This window comes from Sorex araneus, chromosome 1 (genome assembly GCF_027595985.1).
Source record: "Sorex araneus isolate mSorAra2 chromosome 1, mSorAra2.pri, whole genome shotgun sequence".
In the NCBI taxonomy this organism is placed as follows: Eukaryota; Metazoa; Chordata; class Mammalia; order Eulipotyphla; family Soricidae; genus Sorex; species Sorex araneus.
In genome coordinates, this window is record NC_073302.1 from 12039357 (window position 1) to 12062810 (window position 23454).

Below are 23454 nucleotides of genomic sequence, written 5' to 3' on the forward strand. Positions count from 1 at the left end.
GCCCCTACTTCAACTGAAGCAGGATTCCTCGGCGACATATTCTAGGATTGGAGCAAAAAAAAATGAATAGGTCGTAAATCACAAAGTCAAGACAAGAGCATAAAAAGTGAACAAGTCTGATAAGGTCGGGAGAACAGGTACTGGGAACAGCTACTGCAGAAACAATAAGTTTGGAACTTGAAACAAATTGTGTGGAACTTGAAACAAATGGTACCAATCACTCATTCTAGCCCTATGTATTGAGGCCAAATGATGTTATGATAGAAAAAAATTTTTTTACTAAGTGGTCCAGTCTGCAGGATATGATCTAGGGGATTTCATATACTGATACTGAATTTCTCACTGAAAAAAAATGAAACAAAGGAATAGAAACAAATCCAGAACTCAAATCGAAATAACAAAAACAATCCAAAACCATCAAGGCAAACAGAACAGGACCAAATCCCCAGGCAGACACCAGCGGAGCTCCTTCAAGTACAAATACTCCCAAGGAGGAGACAGGTAGAAGTCAGAAGTCTTGTATTTACCACACATGACCTGAGGTCCCGAATGGCAGAATAACCCAAAATGGCAAGGACACCTTATCACAAACTTAAAGCCAGCTCAAGGCAAAGGGATCATATGGGGAAAAAAAGAGGGTTTTGACTTGTACAGGACTTACCTAGTCTGAGTCCATGAAGCCTTTCCAAATTAAGCCATTTTTCTCCATCAACATAGTGATTAGAAAAGCTGGTACCACAAAGGGGAGGGACATGAGAGTCCCCAAGACAAATGGATTTTGGGCAGCTACAGGGAGACCCCATCTGTGCCCCTGAGTTCAGCTAGCTGCAAACACATGGCACACATCTGATGGCTGTCACCACTCCTGGCCACGGTGTTCTAACCATTGGGAACTGGGGAGTCTGAGCCATCTGGGGTTCACAGCCATTCCTGACTGGCTTGCCAAAATCAATACAATCCCAAGTTCATGTGTTCTCTGTGTAAAGGCCAATATCCAAGAAACAAGAGTCGATGCAAGAAAAACAGGTTTATTCAAAGGAATTAGTAACCAAGAAGATGGTAGGCTCATCCAACCCTCCCCAAAGAACCGATTTTAAACAATTTATTTTATTTAACAGGAAAAGAAAACAGGGAAGGAGATTTTTTTAGGGAGGGTGTGTTACATTGGTGGTCACCAAGGTGATCAGTACATTCACTCAGGGCCACTTTTCCGATGGGACTGCAAATGAAGGTTTCTGTTTAAGCTTTCCTTCCTCTTATCTTTTAGGGAAAGATAAGGGGGACACTCCCAACATTTTCCATCATACCTAACCAGACAGGTTTTCTGGTTTCTAATATTAAATTCAACCCTTAATTTCTTTGGGTCAGGTTCAAGAATAGCCTGACTTCCCCATTTAAAGAAAAAAAAATAATTAGGACTTTCCTGTTCTTATTAGAGCATTTCTTGGGTGGACATAGGAAAAAGACTAATTAAATTTCCTTCTCACTTATTCAATTACGGATACAAGGTACCAGCCTGTATTCAAATCTGTCTCCATATCTTAATGCCATCATTATCACTACCCATCAGTTTTAATGATGTCCTTAAAATGCTAGGCAAAGAGAAAAAAAGAAACATAAAATAAATATAAAATATATACACTGATTATATGCAAATGTCCTTCACGGATCATCTAGAAGAAAAGAATCATCAAAATTATAGTAGCTGTTAGCAACAATAAGATTAAGAGTGTTTTTTTTCTTTTTGGGTCAAACACGGCGATGCACAGGGGTTACTCCTGCCTGGCTCTACACTCATAAATTACTACTGGTGGTGCTTGGGGGACCATATGGGATGCTGGGAATCAAACCCAGGTCAGCCGTGTGCAAGGCAAACGCCTTACCTTCTGTGCTATCACTCTAGCCCCAGCAATAAATAAGATTATAAATAATTCTCTATCCAAGTTGTAATTTTATATACTGTCTCCATTTATAAAACATTAGGTTCTCAAAAAGAAATAAAATCTCACCATTTTTTCATCATTACTGGAAGAAAATTTAGAGTTAAAAATTCCCCCAAAGGGAGAGGAGGATACATTAATACAATTTCTAAAGTTCATTTAATCAATCATTTATACAGAATATGCGTAGAAGAAGTCAAACTAGAACAGTTTCCTAAACACGTGAAATTCAACATTTGAGAATCAAAACTTGGGATTACTCATGCAGTCTCCAGCAAATTCAAGAATTAAGCCAAAGGGTGTTCTCAGTTTGGGACCTGGAATAAACTCCCCAACTGATGCAATCTGAAACCAGCGCTAACAAGTGTTTACCAAAGCCTTTGTCCCTAAGGAAAGTGCCTCCTTTCTAATTCTCCTCCGTGATGGCTGTGGGGATTGCCTGGAGCCTGCAGGGAAGGGACCAGCCTGGAGGACAAACACCATCGCAGTTCTGTTGAAACATTGGCCTTCCCAGACAAAGTGAAAGCAAAATTGTTTTCTGATCATCTGCAGTTCGTAATGGAGCCCTCTTCCACTGAAGGGTCTGGTTAGCTTCTTGTACTTTTGCTCCGCTAGCCTAGGAGCGAATAAACAGGAAGTACATGCCCCTGGGGCTTTATTCTCTAAGCAATGGAAAAAACGAACCTGGCCTTTCTCAAAGATGATGTAGAGAGAAAAGTTCATTAAATTACTGTAGTCCGGTCCTTACTTCTCCAGAAGGCTTACAAACCGTTTGAGGATGCAAGCTGTAGGCCACCCCCGGAGTAGAAACAAATCTTTGCCCCATAGCAGACATGAAAAATTTCCCCCCTTTTTGTGGAATTAGGGACCTCTCCACCATTGTGGCCTTAACCCTTTAAGCAATCTCCCTGCCTCCAGTTAGATTCTTAACACCTCTGACAATTCTGTGTGCTCCACTTTTTGTTTTGAATGACACGAGGCTCCAGAACTAAATCAGAAAGCCAATCGTGTCACATGACCCAACCCTCACAAAGGGTGGGTATAGTACAGCGCTTTACTGTGCCCAAATATCGAGCATATTGTCACTGTCACTGTCATCCTGTTGCTCATCGATTTGCTCGAGCGGGCACCAATAACGTCTCTCATTGAGAGACTTATTGTTACTGTTTTTGGCATATCCAACATGCACGGGTAGCTTGCCAGGCTCTGCCATGCGGGCTCCATATTCTCAGTAGCTTGCCGGGCTCTCCAAGAGGGGTGGAGGAATCGAACACGGGTCGACCGAGTGAAAGGTAAACGCCCAACCGCTGTGCTATCGCTCCAGCCCATCGAGCATATTAAGGGAAAAAGTACCCCTTGCCGGGGAGATCTTTGTGGTGCTGGAATAGCTCTGTCTCTTGATTGGAGTGGTGGTTGTAGGAAACCATGCCTGTGACAAAGTGGCAGGGAGCCATCCACACATCACAGTTGTTCCCTGACTTTAATACTGGCGTGTAAGTTGTCACTGTTGCGGGAAGCTTGTTCCAGTGGGTAGAGGGGACCCAGAGCCTCTCTGCTGTCATTGCAACTATCTATGGCTCTGTTTCAAAATGTTCTTTTTTTGGAGGGTGGGGATGCCGATGGCAGTGCTCAGGACCTACTCCTGGCTCTGTGCTCAGGGATCACTCCTGGCGAGGCTCAGGAGACCACATGTAGTACTCAGGATCGAACAGGGGTGGAGGTGGGGGCTGATGTGTACAAGGCAAGCACTCTACCCACTGTACCATTTCTCTGGCTCCAAAATGCTCTTAGTAGGAAGCAGCACACAGATTCTTGGCTGCAGTAACACATTGGGAGCACTGTGCATTAGTAGGACCAGACAATAAAGCACAACATGGTTTGCGTATGTGAGACCCAGCCACCACCCAGCTGAAAGCATGAGGGCAGGAAACAGCCACACCTAAGCTCTTCCCCACCTGGGACTTCTAGTCTGACCTCCCCGACCTCCTGCATCCTTCGGGTCATAGGGCACCTCAATGTCCCCCCCTCCGCACAGCCCACTCCCCAGGCTCTCCATCACGCTCTTCCCCGCCAGTGATGCTATAGTGAGTATGGGCTTGCTGCCTTGCTTCCTGCTAGACTGACACTTCCCCCTGCTAGACTGACACTTCCCCCTGCTGGACTGACACTTCCCCCTGCTGGACTGACACTTCCCCCTGCTGGACTGACACTTCCCCCTGCTAGACTGTTACTTCCACCTGCTAGACTCACACTTCCACCTGCTAGACTGTTACTTCCACCTGCTAGACTGTTACTTCCATCTGCTAGACTAACACTTCCACCTTCTAGACTGACACTTCCACCTGCTAGACTGACACTTCCCCCTGCTAGACTCACACTTCCCCCTGCTAGACTGACACTTCCACCTGCTAGACTGTTACTTCCCCCTGCTAGACTGACACTTCCCCCTGCTAGACTGACACTTCTGCCTGCTAGACTGACACTTCCACCTGCTAGACTGTTACTTCCCCCTGCTAGACTGACACTTCCCCCTGCTAGACTGACACTTCCCCCTGCTAGACTGACACTTCCACCTGCTAGACTGACACTTTCCCCTGCTAGACTGTTACTTCCCCCTGCTAGACTGACACTTTCCCCTGCTAGACTGTTACTTCCCCCTGCTAGACTGACACTTTCCCCTGCTAGACTGTTACTTCTCCCTGCTAGACTGACACTTCTGCCTGCTGGACTCACACTTCTACCTGCTAGACTCACGCTTCCACCTCGAGTACCCCTAGACCCAGGATGTCCCACAAGGGGGCGGGGTCCTTTTGCCCAAGTCAAGTGTTCAGAAGAGTTTTGTCTAAATCAAGGCAACCCCCTGCCCCCATGCGCCTCCTCCCTGGTCCTCTTTGCTCAGGAACAGGCATCAGTGACCCCATGTCTGTCCCTCCGCTCAGACCATCCGGCCCCAGGGAGACCCAGATTTTATTCCCTCTAATAAAGAGACCCTTGCTGAAGGGCGTCTTTCCCTTCTTGGTACTTGTGAACTTGGTACTTGGTACATGGTACCAGGTGTAGCAGTCTCAGCCCCCTCTCCAATCTCTTCAGCTGTTAAGTTGAAAGAAATTATATTGGGTTAAATGGTTGGAAGCCCACTCCTGACTTTTGTAACCTCGCTTTGTTCTGCTTCCGTAACCATGCTTATGCCCCTGAACTGTATATAACAATGCACTGTGCCTGGGTCCTGTCACATACATCCTGACATCTGCCTGTCGGTTGGGCTGGTATTCACGAACGTTTCTAAAAGATAGGGACCCGCTCACAGAAGGAGTTGCTGAGAACAAGGAGCCCAGATGAACAAGGAGCCCAGATGAACAAGGAGCCCAGATAGTGATTCCGGCCCAGCAGATAGCGACCCCGGTCCCACGGCTCTACAGATAGTAACTCCTGACGCAGGGCTCCGGACACGCGGATCCGGAGATAGTGGCTCCGGACGAGGCTACGTGACTAACGTGGCTGGCCCAGAGGACTCAAGCCCTATAAAAAGGCTGCCCTAACTAGCACAGACCGCTGCATCCACTTGAGGTGCAGCCCCAACATGTTGGTCTGTTTGTTTGTTTGTTTTTTGGTTTTTGGGTCACACCCGGCGATGCACAGGGGTTACTCCTGGCCCTTCACTCAGGAATCACCCCTGGCGGTGCTCAGGGGACCATATGGGATGCTGGGATTAGAACCCGGGTCGGCCGCGTGCAAGGCAAACGCCCTACCCGCTGTGCTATCACTCCAGCCCCCCCAACATGTTGGTCTGAATAAACTTTTTCCTTGCAAGAGACTGCCCGGCTAGCTCGTCTCTCTTTCTTGCGGCTCCGGACCCAGCACAGCCACCTGCTCTGTTCCCCCACCCAGGAGCCCCGCCTAACGGCCAGCGGGGCCTCCGCCCGGCCTCAGCCCCAGCGAGAAGGGAGGCGCCCACCTAAGGGCGGTGCAGGGGGGGGAATGGGGCAGGGCTGCAGGGGGCGGGGCTGCCGGGGCGGGACGGGGCGGGGCGGGGGCGTGTCCTTCTGGGGCTCGGGCGCCGATTGGTCGGGAGCAGGGAGGAGGCGGGGCTGCACCCTGTGTCTCTGGCCCCGACGCCCGCGGCGCATTTCTCCGGCTGCTGCAGGTCCCCGCGGTCCCCACGCGAGCGGCCCCTTGGACGCGCACAGCATGTCAGAGAAGCGGCACAACACGGACGCCCAGGGCCGGCGGCTGCCCGACTCCTTCAAAGGTGAGCCCCCGCGCGGAGCCCCGGCCGCACCGCCCGCCTGCGCTCCGGGGCGCGGGCGGTAACGGACGCGGGCGGGTGCACAGACGTCGGGGTCGGGGGCCGGGAGCCCGGGGACGCGCCACCCCGCCGGCCACGTCGCCCAGAGTCCGGGCAGCGCCGGCCGCTACCCAGCGGCTGCAGGGAGGCGGGCACCGCCCCCGGCCAGCTCTTCCCGCTCGCTCTCTCGTGTCCAGTGCACCAGGGACTGGCGGCCCGAGGGTGGCCGAGCCCCGGCTCCTGCCTGCACACCCACTCTCCGCATCCCGGGGGCTCTTCTTTCCACTCTCCTTTCCCTTCCCGACCCGGCCCATCCGGGATACCTTCAGGGGTGCAGCCTTGGCCCACCCCGCTCTTGCTCCCTTTCCCCCACATCTGCGAAGACGGACTTGGGTGTTTTGCTCCAGCCCCTTACAGGCAGTTGGCCGCACTTGGGGAAGAAGGAAAGGAGGGCTCTGGGCAGCGTCTCCCCCGGACCTCCCTCCAAGGACTCCTTCTGCCTGCTCCCTGCCATCGCTTTTACCCTTTTCGTCTTAGGCACCCGGGGTGCGTGTGAGTTTTTTTTTTTTTTTTTTTTTAAACAGGATCCAAGTTCTCCTTTCACCCACCCTGCCAGGCCTTGCTGGCAGAGACTGAGCGGCTCACCTGTGAAGGACCTAGAACCTTCATTGGCTAACTCCGTAGGGGGGCGCTGGGAGCCCCCCCCCATAAAGAGAGGCCAGTGATGGGACAGCTTAGCAACTATATCTCATTGCGATTCAAAACTTTTTTTTAAAAGAAGGAATACACTGGAAGGATGAGGAAATTAGATTCATCACTCATTCACACAAGCATTTATTAAGAATCGTGGGTGATAAAAGAATATGATTCCTAAACTCTGAAGGAAGACTCATAGTCCAGGCACAAATCCAGAAATTACAAATTTATCCATTGCATACTTAAGATTTATGTTCATTAAATTTTAAAAACATTATAGAATTTTCATAGAGAATGACTGGTGCTATAAGTAACAATTAAAAAAGGTTTTATGCTTTTTTTTTTTTTTAAAGAGAGGCCAACGACCTCTTAGGAGAGCTGGTTCCCTCCCGGGGGGTCTTGGGGATCTAAGGAATTATTTCTAAGGATGGCATTTTAGGCAGGATGGAATGGTGAAATTTTAGTGGTTGTGAGATTGCTTTTTCTGGCACTTCAAAAAGGAGCAGTACTACTGAAGTCACCTATGGTGATTATTTGTAAGGCCATCTAATGTCAAGTTCATTTTCCACTGATTCTTTAGAAAAAAAAATATTTTTTTGGTGTTGGGGCCACACTTGGCAGTACTCAGGGCTTAGTACTGGCTCTGGCTCTTGAGTCACTCCTGGCAGACCCCAGGGACCATATGGGATGCTGGGGATTGAACCCGGGTCTGTCCCATGCAAGGCAAGTGACCCCAGGCAAAGCGAGTGCCCTGTCGGCACAACTACGGCTCCAACCCCTCTGCTGATTCTTGTCTTTACTTCCTTCCCAGGAGCATCAAAAAGAGTTTCCTAAATCTCCAGCTTTCCCGTTTGTCTGCTAAGCATCTTGAGGCATTAATCTCCCAAATCAGAAGTGTTGCAGGGAGGAGCTGATGAGAATAAGTGCCCCAAACTGAGCACCTTCCTCAGCGATATAGTTTACACACACATTTTGTCTATGTGTTATTCTTATTGATTTGGGTGCTACACCTAGGGGTGCTTTGGGGATAGAGCCTGGGCTGCCAGCACGCCAAGCCTGCCTTCCAGCCCCTGAGCAACAGCCCTGCCCTGTGTGTTTTCTAGTTGTTGATACTTGGGATTGAACTCAGGGCTCAAGCATACCGCTGAGCCATTCCCCCAAAAATTATAACACAATAATCCATTATTTGATTGAGTCTTCATAACTGATGTTCTCTCCCACTTTGCTCTTGAAAAAAAAAAACTGATACCTAAAAAAAGAAAGTCAAATGACTGAAGTGATGCCACTTATATACATTCTACTAAAGTGACACCAGGATCCAGGCAGTGGTTGAATACTTGGAGACTCATGCCTAATACTTGAGCCTGTGAAAATTGTGTCATCCACCTGGTTGACGATTGTCTTTTCCTAGCTAGGGAGTGATCAGATCCTTTCTGCCTTGCCCTGACCTGGTCATTGACCGAAAGGCTTATGGGGACTCATAAGTTATGGGTGTGACTGCCATGTGTCTAGGAGTTCTGGTAGGGGTTGACATGACCCTTCTATTCCATACTCAATTGCTTGTCGTGGTTGTAGGCATATTTTCACTTCTGCTCTCCTGTTTCTAATCTCGTGTTTATGACTCCCCCCACCCCCCGCACCCAGCAGTGCTCAGGGGTTACTCCTTGCTCTGCACTCAAGAATTACTCCTCACGGTGCTCAGGAGACCATATGGAATGCTGGGGATTAAACTCTGGTCTGTTGTGTGCAAGGCAAATGCTCTACCTGCTGTGGTACAACTCTGGCTCCTTTTTTTAAAAAAAATTTTAAAACTTTTTTTAAAGACACGACTCTTGTAAGAATCTAATGGGGTCTGTGGCTTCGAGGCTGGCCTCACGTTCCGGGGAAAGGGCAACTCAGAGAAACGATCACCAACTACATTGTAGTCGAAGGCCATGTGGGGGAAGGGAGTTGCGGGCTGAATGAGGGCTAGAGACTGAGCACAGCGGCCACTCAACACCTTTATTGCAAACCACAACAGCTAATTAGAGAGAGAGAACAGAAGGGAATGCCCTGCCACAGTGGCAGGGTGGGGTGTGGGGGGAGATGGGATTGGGGAGGGTGGGAGGGACGCTGGGTTTACGGGTGGTGGAGAATGGGCACTGGTGAAGGGATGGGTTCCCGAACTTTGTATGAGGGAAGTATAAGCACAAAAGTGTATAAATCTGTAACTGTACCCTCACGGTGATTCTCTAATTAAAAATAAATAAATTATATAAAAAAAACAAAAAAACAAAATAAACAAAAAGAGAAAACAAAAACTTAAAAATCCCAGAAATAGTTCTCAGAGTGAAGGGTGCTTTATTTGATCATTCTTCTAATGTTTGGGTGTTTAGGCTGTTGGCATTGTCCCCTTATTAAAAAATATGTATTTGATTGTTTTCCAAAAAAAAAAAAAAAGAATCTAATGGGGTCTGGGGTGATGGCCCAGTTGGCTGGAGCACCTGTTTTACATACAGCAGCCCTGGGTTTGCCCCCTTCCACCCACAATGTACTACATGGTCCCCCAAGCACTGGTAGGAGTAGCCCCAATTCCACCAGGTGTGGTCCTCTTACCAAAAAGAAAAGAAAAGAAAAGAAGTATGTGCCCTTGTGTACAACTTATGCACACAAACAGTATTGCTTGGTGTATAACTTTTTCTGAATGCAAAGCTCAGATGAGTCACAGGTAGAAAAGCAATTCATCATCATCATCATCATCATCATCCCATTGATCGTCAAATATCTCGAGCGGTCTCAGTAATGTCTCCATTCGTCCTAGCCCTGAGATTTCAGAAACCTCTCTTTACTTGTCCTTTCCAATGGTGCCGCATTGAAGGCTCTTTCAGGGTCAGGGGAATGACACCCATCATTGTTACCATCATTGTTACTGGTTTTGGCGTATGAATATGCCATGGGGAGTTTGTGAGGCTCTCCTATTGACTCGAATTCATGGAATGGAATTTGGGTTTTGTCCTGTGCTCACCTGTGTGTGTGTTTCAGCATTTCTGCTTGCAGCCCTCAGATAGCTCTACCAGGAAAGTGCCACCCAACATTTTGCAAGGGGGCCCCGAATTGAGGCTGAGGCTGGGAAGGGAAGAAAAATCTTACCCAGCTGTGTGTCCTTCAGGGCTTGGTTTTGAACCCACTTCTCTGCTGACATGCTACATGAGTCATCCTGTTCTAGAGCTTCCTTCAGAATGGGGAGCCAGGGGCGCTTGTCAAACACTGACTCTTCACTCATGAGGAGAGACAATAAACAAAGAAATCCCAGAGAAACTTCACTTGGGTCAGGATCACCTGAATTAGAAAGTTTCAAAGGGAAGCAGGGTTGGGGGTAGGGTGGGGGGTTGGGGGGTACAGGAGTCCTAAGGAGTCCCTTCTTTTTTTTTTTTTTTTTCTTTTTTGGGTCATACCTGGCAATGCACAGGGACCACTCCTGGCTCTGCACTCAGGAATTACCCCTGGTGGTGCTCAGGGGACCATATGGGATGCTGGGAATCGAACCCGGGTCGACCGCGTGCAAGGCAAATGCCCTACCCGCTGTGCTATTGGTCCAGCCCCCAGGAGTCCCTTTCTATTTTGCTGCAAATTCATCTTTACGGAAATAAGAGCAAACCTAGGGCCAGGCTGGTTTGCCCATGCATTGACTTTGTAATGAAATAATACGGATGGATTACAAAGAGATGTTTTATTCTAATAAAGAGTCGTGTCAACAGAATAAAGCCCTCTGGGACTGTGGCTGCAAACAAGCCAAGCAGAAACCAGGGCCGGAGACGTGTTGATTTCAGTAACTGCCTCTCAGACTGGCTGGTGTGGTCGCTTCTTTAATAATTTGTCTGAGTTAAAGCCACCCCTGGTCATTAGGTAATTCAATACCACCAGCAAATTGTCCAAAGCTGCCATTTTGTGTGTGGGTATTGTTTTATTTTTATTTTTATTTTTTCATGATTAAATAGCTTCTTGGGACCAGCTGGCAGTATACATTTTACACAGGGAAAAACAGTCACTGAGTACCATTAATCAGAATTATAGAGGGAAAAAATATTTCATGTTGATAAAGTGTTAGGATTTGGATTCATACTCCAAATTCTAGAGGTGTGTGTTGGACGACACCAGGCAGTGCTCAGGGGCTGTTCCTGGCTCAGGGGACCATGCAGTGCCAGGGACCGAACCTGACACGGCCTCCTGCGGGGCAAACACCTCAACCCCTGCACCTATCGCTCCAGCCCTGAAAAATCACTTTTTTTTTTTTTTTTTTGCTTTTTGGGTCACACCTGGCGATGCACAGGGGTTACTCCTGGCTCTGCACTCAGGAATTACCCCTGGCGGTGCTCAGGGGACCCTATGGGATTCTGGGAATCAAACCCAGGTTGGTCACGTGCAAGACAAACGCCCTACCTGCTGTGCTATTGCTCCAGCCCCTGAAAATCACTTTTAAGAAGAGATGGGAAATGTCTTTTTTTTTGTTTTTGTTTTTGGGTCACACCCGGCGATGCACAGGGATTACTCCTGGCTCTTCACTCAGGAATTACTCCTGGCGGTGCTCAGGGGACCATATGGGATGCTGGGATTAGAACCCTGGTCAGCCGAGTGCAAGGCAAACGCCCTCCCCGCTGTGCTATCGCTCCAGCCCCAGGGAAATGTCTTTTTTTTAAAAACAATTGGAACACGTCTTTTCTGTAGGGCCTGGTGAATGCCCGTACCCGTGTTCATTAAACAGGTTGTAAATTTTGATGCACTCCCTTATATCCTTGGGCCCGCCTCTTTTTGAACGTAGAGACTGAGCCCTTCCTCATTGAGATCCCCTCAGCGGTTTGTTTATGTCAGTTTGCAAACCGTGTGTCCCTTTGGTTCCTTTTCGTGTGGATGTGTGTTTTTGGAGCCCTGCAGTGTACTCCCAGCTCTGTGCTCGAGGGTGCCTCCTGGTGGTGCTCAGGTACCATGCAGTGCTGGGGATCAAACCTGGGACCTTCTGGCTCAGTTTGTCTTTTATTTTACTTAGGTTTGGGGGTTACACCTAGCGGTGCTCAGGGCATACTCCTGGCTCTGTGCTTAGGGATCACTCCTGGTGGGCTCAGGGGACCATAGGCAGTTCCAGGGATCAAACCTGGGTCAGCCATCTGTAAGGTAAGCTTCCTACCAGCCATACTATTGCTCTGGCCCACAGTTTGTATTTTTAAATAAAATAAAGGAGGGGGATGTGCTGATGGTCCCTTGAGCTCACCAGAAATAATTTTTGAACACAGAGCCTGGAACCCCTGAGCCTCTCTGGGTGTGACCCAAGAAATAAAGAAAGAAAGAAAAAAGAAAGAAAAGGAAAGAGAGAAAGAGAAACAAAGAAAGAGAGAAAGAAAGAAAGAAAGAAAGAAAGAAAGAAAGAAAGAAAGAAAGAAAGAAAGAAAGAAAGAAAGAAAGAAAGAGAGAGAGAGAGAAAGAGAGAAAGAGAGAAAGGAAGGGTAGAAAGGGAAGGAAGGAAGGAAGGAAGGAAGGAAGGAAGGAAGGAAGGAAGGAAGGAAGGAAGGAAGGAAGGAAGGAAAGAAGATGAAAGGAAGCTGAGAAGGGAGCTAAAGAAACCCCTTTTTCCCCATAGTTTAAGTCACATTTTTACCGGTTTGGTTTATGTTGAAGACATTTTTCTGCCTACAGTTTCTTAAGTGCAGTATAACTTAATAATAAACTGGTGTATTGATTTTTAGGGTTAGAAGCTTCGTGTTCCTTATTACGTGTTCTTAGTACAGACAGTCTTCAGATTAATAAGGAAGGGACCATCATGGTCAGGAAAGAATACCATGATGCAATCCCTACCATCGTGTGGAAAGAGAAAGGCCTCACAGTGAGAAGAAAGAAGGAAGTGTGTGTCAGTTCTCTGATCCCTCACAGGAGTTAACACACACTTGTTCCTCCTTTTTAATCTTTGGACTCTGGGTCCAGTAAGGAAACTTGAGCCCGAGTATTTGGCCTGGCATTTCAGTGGACTAACCTGGACACTACAACCGATAAAGTGTGTGTCCCGGAGGACCCGTGAACATGATGCCTACCTTGCTGTCCAGTTGGTCACGTTGAACACAGGGTGCAGTGAAGTCAGAGTAGAATTTGGAAATCAGAGAGTTGCACTGAGCTCCCCGCCATCAGCTGTTTCCTGGGTCACTGGGCCCACAGCCCCCAGGGGCCGTTCCTCAGCTGTTTATTGCAATCTTACGGTGCTGGATGTCCCCCAAGATTTTAAATATCAAGGGAGAGAGTGTATGTGAAGACTTTTGAAAATGTAAAATGAAATTTTTGATGCTATGAAATAACCTTTATCCTGTTATTTAAAGGTTAGTGTGACTATTGAGCTATCCGGACATCAAGGTGCAGGAACGATGGCCCAGGAACGTTTAGAGTTCTGCCTCCCCGCCCCCCCCCCCCAAATTTGGTCTGTTTCTCCTCCGGAGAGAGATTCCCCAAGCAGATTGTTATGTCTTGGCATTTATTTTCTCTGTGGCGTGACAGTCCCAGAAGGCAATTCACTTAAAACTTTATTCCTATAAACTTTATCAATAATGGCCTGTGAGTTGTATACAATCGTGATGGCTAATTATTATTTCTGGTGTCAGGCACTTAGCATATTTTCTTGGTGAATCTACTTAATCTTTTTAATAACTTCATGAGTATTGTTCTTCTCCCTCACTTTCCTAACAAGAGAATTCACAACTTCCTCCTATACTAAGTTCCTTCCTGGCTGGAGAGTTTCTTTCCTTTTCCTTTCTACTTTCCAATAAGCCTTTCTCTTACATCCTCTCATCCTCCCATCCCACTCCCCCCTAAAAAAAGAAAATTCACTGGTAAAAGTGGATTAATACACTATCACCCTAAGCTCTTAGCCACTGCTTAGTTATTTTGGCCACTAGATAATTCCTAATTGAAGAATTAAGGACTTATGATCTATTTTCCTAATACTTCTTTTTAATGCTTGTTTGGTTTTTTTAAATTTGTTTGTTTGTTTTTGGACCACACTCAGTGATGCTCAGGATTTACTCCTGGTTCTATACTTAGGAACTACTCCTAGTGGTGCTCAGGGGACCATATGGGATGCCAGGAATCGAACCCAGGTTGAACCCAGATGAGTTGCATTCAAGGCAAGCGCTCTACTCCCATGCACTATGTCTCTGGCCCTCCTGGTTTTTGTTTTTTGTTTATTTTAAAATTTATATGATGTAAGCCTTCAAACACCTTTAACATAAAATCTTAATTGTAATTTTTTTTTTTTGGTTTTTTGGGTCACACCTGGCGATGCACAGGGGTTACTCCTGGCTTTGCACTCAGAAATTACTCCTGGCGGTGTACAGGGGATCATATGGGATGCTGGGAATCGAACCTGGGTCGGCCGCATGCAAGGCAAATGCTTTACCCGATGTGCTATCGCTCCAGCCCCGGTTTGTTCTGTTTTAATGTAATTCAGAGCTTAATCTATACTTGATTGGTTTACTCGGTAAAAAACAAAAAACAAAACCCCAAACATTGTAACATCTTTTTCCCCCATTTTTTTTTTGAAGTAAATAGATTTTATTTAGAGGTTTCTGAGGGAAGGAGGAAGGGATAAGTGGAAAAGACAAAAACAGTAGGAGTAACGCGCTCAAGAAAGAACGCAGGCTTCTCCAAGGGTGGAGGAAGCTCTACACACATCCTAGCACTGGACACGAAAGCATGAAAGTACACATCTCAAGGGGGGGAGATGTGGGCGACACATGTGCTCGGGCACCACATGTGCTCGGCCATGTGGGCACAAGCAGCACATGGGCTCAGGCAGCATATGCGCCTCCCCCCATTTTTCTGATCATAATTGTTATCTTCCCAGATATGGTCTATGTTCAGCTTATTCTTCTCCCCGCCTGTATCCTCTCACCTTCTGGGTGGAGAAGGGTCTGATTTTAAAGAGAGGAAAGGAGAGAAAGCGTTGGAGTGGTAATGAGTGCTTCTTCCCAGGAATCTTGGCCCTTGTCTGCTGACACACAGTTTCTGTTTGCTTATGTAATAATAGCCAGCCCCCACCCCCCCATCCCGAAACTAGCAGGGTCACTGAACTCATTCTACAGCTATCTATTCAACAAAAGTCGGCTGCACGTTGATATGCACTCACCATCTTTTATATCAGCACCTTTGGTCTTCACACGCTCCGTGCAGATTCTTCTATTGGTCCTCTTTTCTGAAGAGTAAGTAAACTTAGAGTTAAGACACTTTCCCCAGAGCAGACAGCTAACAAATGACGGGCACAGCCAGTTGTGGAACCATAATGCTGCACTGCTTCAGCAAAGACAAATCTCAGGAAGAAGACAGCATTGAGTAGGACAATGGCAAGTGTGAAAAGTGTGGTGTTTAAATTTAAAATGATCGATGAAACTCTTTTGGGTGGAGGGAGGGAGGATGGAGGATGGTTTTGGGGACCACATCCAGCTGCAATCCTGAGGTGCTTAGGGGCCACATACAGTGTTGGAGATCAGACCAGGGTTGGCTGTGTGCAAGGCAAATGCCTTGATATTTGCATGCAAGGCATGAGCCCTACCCACTGTACTGTCTCTCCAGTCCCAGCTAGAGTTGCTATGACCTAGGATTTTGAGCAATCAGTGGTTTATAATAGGGAGGAAAAGTTACAGTCTGCTGACTTGATATCATCAGGCTGGTATTCACTCTAGTCCAGAGAATAATTTCTTAAACCTAGAGGTTTAAGAATGAGGGCATTAGAAGAATTTTTAAAAAGTGCCTAATTAAAATAGTAATTTGATTGATGGGTAATAGCACGTGCTTGTTTGCTTTGAAAGCCTCTGTCCAGTTGAATAGTGAGCGTGATTCTGGCTAATGCCACACTTTTTCAGTATATGTATAGATTATTGAGAACTTCCTCAGGTCTGAACTGTGCCTTTCTCTCTTGCGTGTTTAATTTTTTTTCTCTAAGTTTCTGCCTTCATTTTTGCTGTCTCTTTCTCTGTCCTACTCCTTTTCTCCTTTTTTCCCCCCTCCCTGTTCTTTCCTTCCCTTCTCTGTCTCTTTCTCCAGAACTTCCATTTGAGAGACTCAGTGATAGTAAATTTAGGGTAATTGAAGATATATTTATCTTCATCTTGTTCTGTCTACCCACGTGCCTCTTTTCACCTTGAACTTTTATTTACCAGGCCTTATAAAGACCTTGTTTGAAAACAAGCCAAGGAAAGTGAAACTGGAAACCGGAGAGGGTACCCTGATTTGAAAAGCGGAGCGAAGGACTGTGTTCGTTAGTTTGGGCAATCCTGCCTTCCAACAGCCTGATGCCGCAGGATAGGTCACCCGGCCCCCAGACCAAATCTGACGGCCCTTTGCTGGACTCACAAGCCAAGCGTCACTGACACTTTCACAAATGGTTTTTTAAAATATTTCATTGCGCACTTAAATGGAATTTAGATTTTAGAGCTGTAGATTACGTAGTCTGCTTAGATCATGTACATATCGGTGGCTTTGGCCTTGTAATAGAGCAGCATTTATAGTTAAAATAGATTTCTGGGATGAAGAAACCCAAGACGTGCCTTCTCTGACTCTTTACCAGAACTTTCCCAGATCCTGATGTCCTAAAAATGACATTTATGGAGACAGAGACATAGTATAGTAGCTACAGTGACCTGGGTTCAATCCCCAGCATCGCATACGGTCTCCAAAGCCTGCCAGGAGTGATCCCTGAGCACTGCCAGGTGTGGCCCCAAACCAACAAATAAAATAAAAAGGACTTTTATTTTTCTTTTTGAGTCACACCTGGCATTGCACAGGGGTTACTCCTGGCTCTGCACTCAGGAATCACCCCTGGCAGTGCTTAGGGAACCATATGGGATGCTGGGAATTGAACCCGGGTCGGCTGCATGCAAGGCAAATGCCCTACCCACTCTGCTATTGCCCCAGCCCCTAAAAAGGACTTTTTAAAAAATACTACCTAAAAATTTTTTTGTGGGGAGGTGATGGGATTTGGGCCACACCAGTCAGTGCTCAGGGGAACCACACGTGGTGCCAGAGATTTCAACTGGGTCAGCCGGGTGCAAGGCAGTGCCTAACCTCTGACTACCTAATACCGTTGAGAAGAATTAAAAATTCCGAAGACCTTTTATTTTGATATCTACTGTTACCCCTTCGAAAGTGCTGTGAGAGCCGGATAACATGCACTTTCAAGATTAGCCTCCTGGCCCTCATATCCTTCCCCACCCAGACAACTCTTACGACAGTTTACGACACAGGGTTTCAATGGCATTGTGAAAAATGGGAAGGAAAGGATGATTCTTTTTTGCTAGTTAGATATTTCAGAAATTCTTGGCCTCATGCTTATTGTGTATATTCTTGCACAGAACTCAGTCAAGTGTTCAGAGATTGCGTAAGGGGCATTTCTGGTCTTCCTCTTCAGAGGAAATACAGTAACTTTTGAACTTTAGGATGAAGTCTCAGTGATAAAATGCATTTATTAGTCCACATGACTTCCAGTGGTGCCAAGTTCAATAAGTCATAAAATGATCATAAAAAGGCATAAGTCATAAAATAGGTGATTATTAATAATATACAGAGTTTAGAAATTATCTTTTTAGTGGGAAGGGGGTTGGGGCCATACCTAGAATTACCCAGGGCTTACAACTTTAAAAAAATCTGTTTGTTTGTTTTTGGACCACATCTGGCAATGCTCAGGACTTCTTCCTGGCTCTGTGCTCAGGGATCACACCTGGCAGGGCTCAGGGGACCATCTGTGGAGCTGGGGATTGAACTTAGGTCATCCTAAACTCAGGTAATCCTCAGGCAAGCCACGCGCCTTCTCTGCTGAACTATTTTCTGCCCCTCGGGCTTACAACATTTTATTTCCTTTGTTTCATGGCTTGATTTGGTGTATGATTTTTGTTGGACTCTTTCCCAAATGTCATTTGTTACTGTTGTCAGTGCCGGGGATTCAACCCATGTCTCAAGCTTTTGCTTTTTTTGGGACACACCTGGTGGTAATCAGGGGTTTCTCCTGGCTCTGCACTCAGGAATCACTCCTGGCAGTACACAGGGGACCAAAGGGGGTGCCGGGGTCTCGAACCCAAGTCGGCCTTGTGCAAGGAAAGCACCCTACATCGCTCCAGCCCACCACAGTCTTTTGTTTCATAACTTTTGGACTCCAGGAGGAACGTTCGCACCTAACTTACACATTTTTGTAAACATGAGGAGCACTGTGACGAAGGAGTCAGCTGCATCTGACATGTGATGGACTGGCAATAAATGGCTATCATGAGCAGTAGCATGCCCCCAGGAGGAGTGAAATATAAGAATTGTGCCATTTCTTTTCTTCATACTTTCAGATTTACATAAAAGGATGTACGGAAACTGTTGGAAAGTTCCCCCATATAGCACTTTAACTTTTTTTTTTTTTTTTTAAGGATTAATGGGCCAGAACAATAATACAGCAGGTAGGGCATTTGTCTTGCACCCCCAGGTGATCCCCTGAGCCCACCAGGAGTGAGCTCTGAGCACTGTTAGATGCAGCCACTTCCCCCTCCAAAACACACAAACAAAAGGATAAAAAGGATTTAAGGCAGAAAATAATCACCATCCAGAGATGCTGAAGGTAGAATTTTTCTTACTTGTTACACTATAATTTAGAGAGTGCTAATATTTTGCTTTTGAAACTCAAAAAAGCCATATTAAAAATTGGCTAGTTTCCTGGTGGTAGACCCAAGCTGATGCGCTTTGTGTGGACTGGAAGCAATTCCCCAAACCTTGCTCTGGTTAACTGAACAATTTGTTCTCCTGCAGGTTTTTACATCAGAGTTTAGTTGCAAAAGAAAAATATGCTTTAAATCAAGGGCCAAGAGCTATTTCTAAGCCAAGTGTCAAGAGAATCCTATTCCTTCAGACTGTCCCCCCTCAGCCAAATATCAGTCATTCTACAACAATTTTTTCGTTCGTTTCAACTTTTGGAATAACAGTTGCTCCTTATTGTCTCTTGTGTCGTAAAGTTATTGGGGAGGAGTTAGCCCTACAGGTAAAATATGGGGAAATGGAAGGAAATGAACTGCATGAAATGAGTAGCATAAGGGGGAATGTCCAATGTATTGGACTGTAATAGACCAATTACAGTCTATCCGTGTGACTGTAATTGAAGGTGGTGATGAAGCCAGACCTGTCTGAGGAATGTGAATGATGGACTCGGAGCAAGGGCTAGAAGGCGGGTGGGGGGCTTACGGCACTTGCCTGTGGCCAACCCTGTTCGGTTCCTGGCACCACATATGGTTCTGAGCACCACCAGGAGTGTCCCCTGAGCACTTCTGGGTGTGGGCCAAGTCCCCCTTGGCCCCCTCCCTTAAATGACAACAACCAGGAGGATGTACTTTGAGTAATAACCAGTGGGAAAGAGTTTTCGGGGTTAGGAATGGAATCGCTTGAAATGATGCCATTTCCCCACTATTTATACCCTCAGTGTTTGCCATGTGAAAGAGGGAGCCAAGGTTTTGAAATAGTCGCGTAATCTCTTGTTTCTTTTTTATTTGAAAACCCATATACTTATGCAGGGTTTTCAGAAGCCACGTGACAATAGAAGGCGCGCACTAACGAATCCTGGGTTGGGCTTTCTGGCTTGTCTGCCTGCTAGTAATTAGATAACTGAATCGTTCAGTTCATAAGTGAGCTTCCCGGGGCCTTTGCCAGTCCGTGCCAGGCCTGACAGAAGAAAGATAGGAGAGAGAAAATTTGAGTAGTTTAAGGAATTTTTTTTTTTAATCATCAAGTGTAAATGCTAGCTATTTTCCCATTTTCCACAATGAATTTCCAGTACTTGGGTTAAATATGACTCTAGCAAAGCATTATCCTATTGTTTTAGAACAAACTTAGTCCTGTATGTCAAACCTCTCTATAGGTAAGATGAAGCGTGAAGACACCAAGGTAAAAAAGCATCACGGAAATAAGGAATGACCATTTAAAAGGGAGGCTTGGGCCCTTCCACGGCCCAGGAAATATCAGTATAATAAGCAATATAAATGTACAAGGAATCGAGGCCAGAGAGATAGTCTAGCCGGGAAGTCACTTGCCTTCCATGCAGCAGACCCGGGTTCAATCCCTGGCACCCTAACGATCCCCTAGGCCCACCAGGTATGATCCCTGAGTGCAGAGCCAAGAGTAAGTCCTAAGCACAGGCGCTGTTTCCCCAAAAGTCAGAAAACCAAACCAAAAAGCATAAGGAATCAAAGTATTTCTTTTTCTTTTAAAATTTTTTTAATTTAATTTAATTTTTTTTTTTTTTTTTTATTGAGTCACCATGTGGAAAGGTACAAAGTTTTCAGGTTTAATGGAACAGGGTGGAATATCCCTACACACAACCCCAAATGTATGACCATCTAATCTTTGATAAGGGAGCAAGAGATGTGAAGTGGAGCAAGGAAAGCCTCTTTAACAAATGGTGCTGGCACAACTGGACAACCACATGCAAAAAAATGGGTTTAGACCTTGACCTGACACCATGCACAAAAGTCAGATCAAAATGGATTAAAGACCTCAACATTAGACCACAAACCATAAGGTACATTGAAGACAAGGTTGGCGAAACCCTCCACGATATTGAAGATAAAGGTATCTTCAAAGGTGACACGGAACTAAGCAATCTAGTAAAAACAGAGATCAACAAATGGGACTACATTAAACTAAAAAGCTTCTGCACCGCAAGAGATACAGTGACCAGAATACAAAGACTATCCACAGAATGGGAAAGGATATTTACACAATACCCATCAGATAAGGGGTTGATATCAATGGTATATAAAGCACTGGTTGAACTCTACAAGAAGAAAACATCCAACCCCATCAAAAAATGGGGCGAAGAAATGAACAGAAACTTTACCAAGGAAGAAATACGAATGGCCAAAAGGCACATGAAAAAGTGCTCTGCATCACTAATCATCAGAGAGATGCAGATCAAAACAACTTTGAGATACCACCTCACACCACAGAGACTAGCACACATCCAAAAGAACAAAAGCAACCGCTGTTGGAGAGGATGTGGGGAGAAAGGGACCCTTCTTCACTGCTGGTGGGAATGCCGACTGGTTCAGCCCTTCTGGAAAACAATTTGGACGACTCTCAAAAAATTAGATATTGAATTCCCATTTGACCCAGCAATACCACTGCTGGGAATATATCCCAGAGAGGCAAAAAAGTACAATCGAAACAACATCTGCACATGTATGTTCATCGCAGCACTGTTTACAATAGCCAGAATCTGGAAAAAACCCGAATGCCCCAGAACGGATGACTGGTTGAGGAAACTTTGGTACATCTATACAATGGAATACTATGCAGCTGTTAGAAAAAAGGAGGTCAAGAATTTTGTAGTTAAGTGGATGGGCATGAAAAGTTTCATGCTGAGTGAAATGAGTCAGAAAGAGAGAGACAGACATAGAAAGACTGCTCTCATCTATGGTATATAGAATAACAGAGTGGGAGACTAACACCCAAGAACTGTAGAAATAAGTACCAGGAGGTTGACTCCATGGCTTCGAGGCTGCCCTCACGTTCCGGGGAAAGGTCAACACAGAGAATCGATCACCAACTACATTGTAGTCGAAGGCCATGTGGGGGAAGGGAGTTGCGGGCTGAATGAGGGCTAGAGACTGAGCACAGCGGCCACTCAACACCTTTATTGCAAACCACAACAGCTAATTAGAGAGAGAAAACAGAAGGGAATGCCTTGCCACAGTGGCAGGGTGGGGTGGGGGGGAGATGGGATTGGGGAGGGTGGGAGGGACACTGGGTTTACAGGTGGTGGAGAATGGGCACTGGTGAAGGGATGGGTTCCCAAACTTTGTATGAGGGAAGTATAAGCACAAAAGTGTATAAATCTGTAACTGTACCCTCACGGTGATTCTCTAATTAAAAATAAATAAATTTAAAATTAAAAAAAAAAAAAAAAAAAAAAAAATGGCAGTGGACAAAGTTTGAAACTTTGACCATTTTTATCATATTATTTATAATAAGCAATATAAAGTAAATTATTTAGGGCCAGGTATTGGGCTAGGCTTGGGGGGTAGTGGGGAAAATTTGAAATATTGGTGGTGGGTGGGAACATTTAATGGTGGTGGGAGTGGTGTTGGATGTTGAATGTAATAAATTATTGTGAACAGCTTTATACAATAAAATTTAAATTAAAAAATGCAAAAAAAAAAAAAAAAAAAAAAAAAAAAAAAAAAAAAAAAAAACAAAATCAAAACTGACAAATTTAATTTATGTGTTTCAGGGAACATCTCTCTACCTACTATCCAGATAGTGGTGGCAAAAAGGACCAATATGGGAGAGCTAGAGCTATGCCAAATAGCATAGATAAATCAATGCTCAGTCAAAGATAGAAGGCATCATGTTTGTCTGAAAGCATGAGGAAACGTGAACTGTTTAAATTTATTCCAACATCCCTTGCAAATTCTTTGTATCTATAGCTAAAATTCCTAATAAAACTGTGACTTCTTATCCAAAAAAAAAAAAAAAAAAAAAAAAAAAAAAAAAAAAGTTTTCAGGTTTAAGCCTCAGTTATACAATGCTCGAACACCCATCCCTTCACCAGTGCACATATTCCACCACCAAGAATCACAGTATAGCTCCACCCCGTCCCCCCACACCCCTAGCCCCCCCACACCCCTAGCCCCCCCACACCCCTAGCCCTCCCCACCACCCCTAGCCCCCCCTTGCCTGTGTAACTGATAAATTTCACTTTACTTTCACTTTGATTGCAAAGGAATCAAAGTATTAAGCTGCATGTAAGTCTGTGTAAAAGTGGGAAGGAGAAATGGAGAGAGAAAGAGAGAAGGAGAGAAGAAGAGAGAGAGGGAGAGGGAGAGAGAGAGGGAGAGAGAGAGGTTGTGTGCTCTTTTCATCTCTCTGTCTCTCTATCTCTCTCTGTGTATTTCTCTCTCTCTCTCTCTCTCTCTCTCTCTCTCTCTCTCAACTCAGAGATCAAGGCAAGGGCTGAGCGCTCCAGCTGGGTCCATGTGCCATACTCACGATGGCGCTTCTGAGACTTCGCCCTGGACAGAGTCACCCCCCACCACTCCCCAGCCGAGGTTTCCGGTCCTCACAGGGGCTTCAGCTCTGCTGAGAGGTGTGGCCTGCCAATGCCCCACATCATGGCACGTTTTCTTAAGGCTGTTTCCTCAGAGTATCCCCCCGGCTGCCCAAGCGCCCACGTTCCCAGGGGCCAGGCCGGAGCGTTCGGCAGAGGGGACAGCTGCGGAGTGGCGGCTCCACGTCCCACAGGTGGGCTGGGCTGCAACTCAGGTCCGGAGTGCTGGGACCGAATACAGAAGGGAGGGCGTCTATGTGCTCAGCATCCACACAAGCCAGGTTCTGTTCTCAGCCCCGCACCCCCAGGTAATCCCGGGCACTGCAGGGCCCAATCAGCACCGGGTACCGGTACCCAGGCCCGGGCACAGCCATGGGCCCGGCTGCCTGAGAATCACCGCAGAGGCCCGGGCTCTCCTAAGGGCTGGGGCTGAATCCCTTTTCAGACACCATGGA

At 46.2% G+C, this 23454-nt stretch overlaps 1 protein-coding gene across 1 annotated transcript in view; it reads left to right on the top strand.

Annotated features, from left to right (window-relative positions):
- Positions 1-6036: 6036 nt before the first annotated feature.
- The window catches only part of STOM (stomatin), a 39424-nt gene continuing 22006 nt past the window's right edge, over positions 6037-23454 (top strand). Inside the window, exon 1 of the mRNA XM_004621869.2 lies at positions 6037-6189. Coding sequence (XP_004621926.2) covers positions 6129-6189 — 61 coding nt within the window. The 5' untranslated portion in view covers positions 6037-6128. The remainder of the gene's footprint in view (positions 6190-23454) is intronic.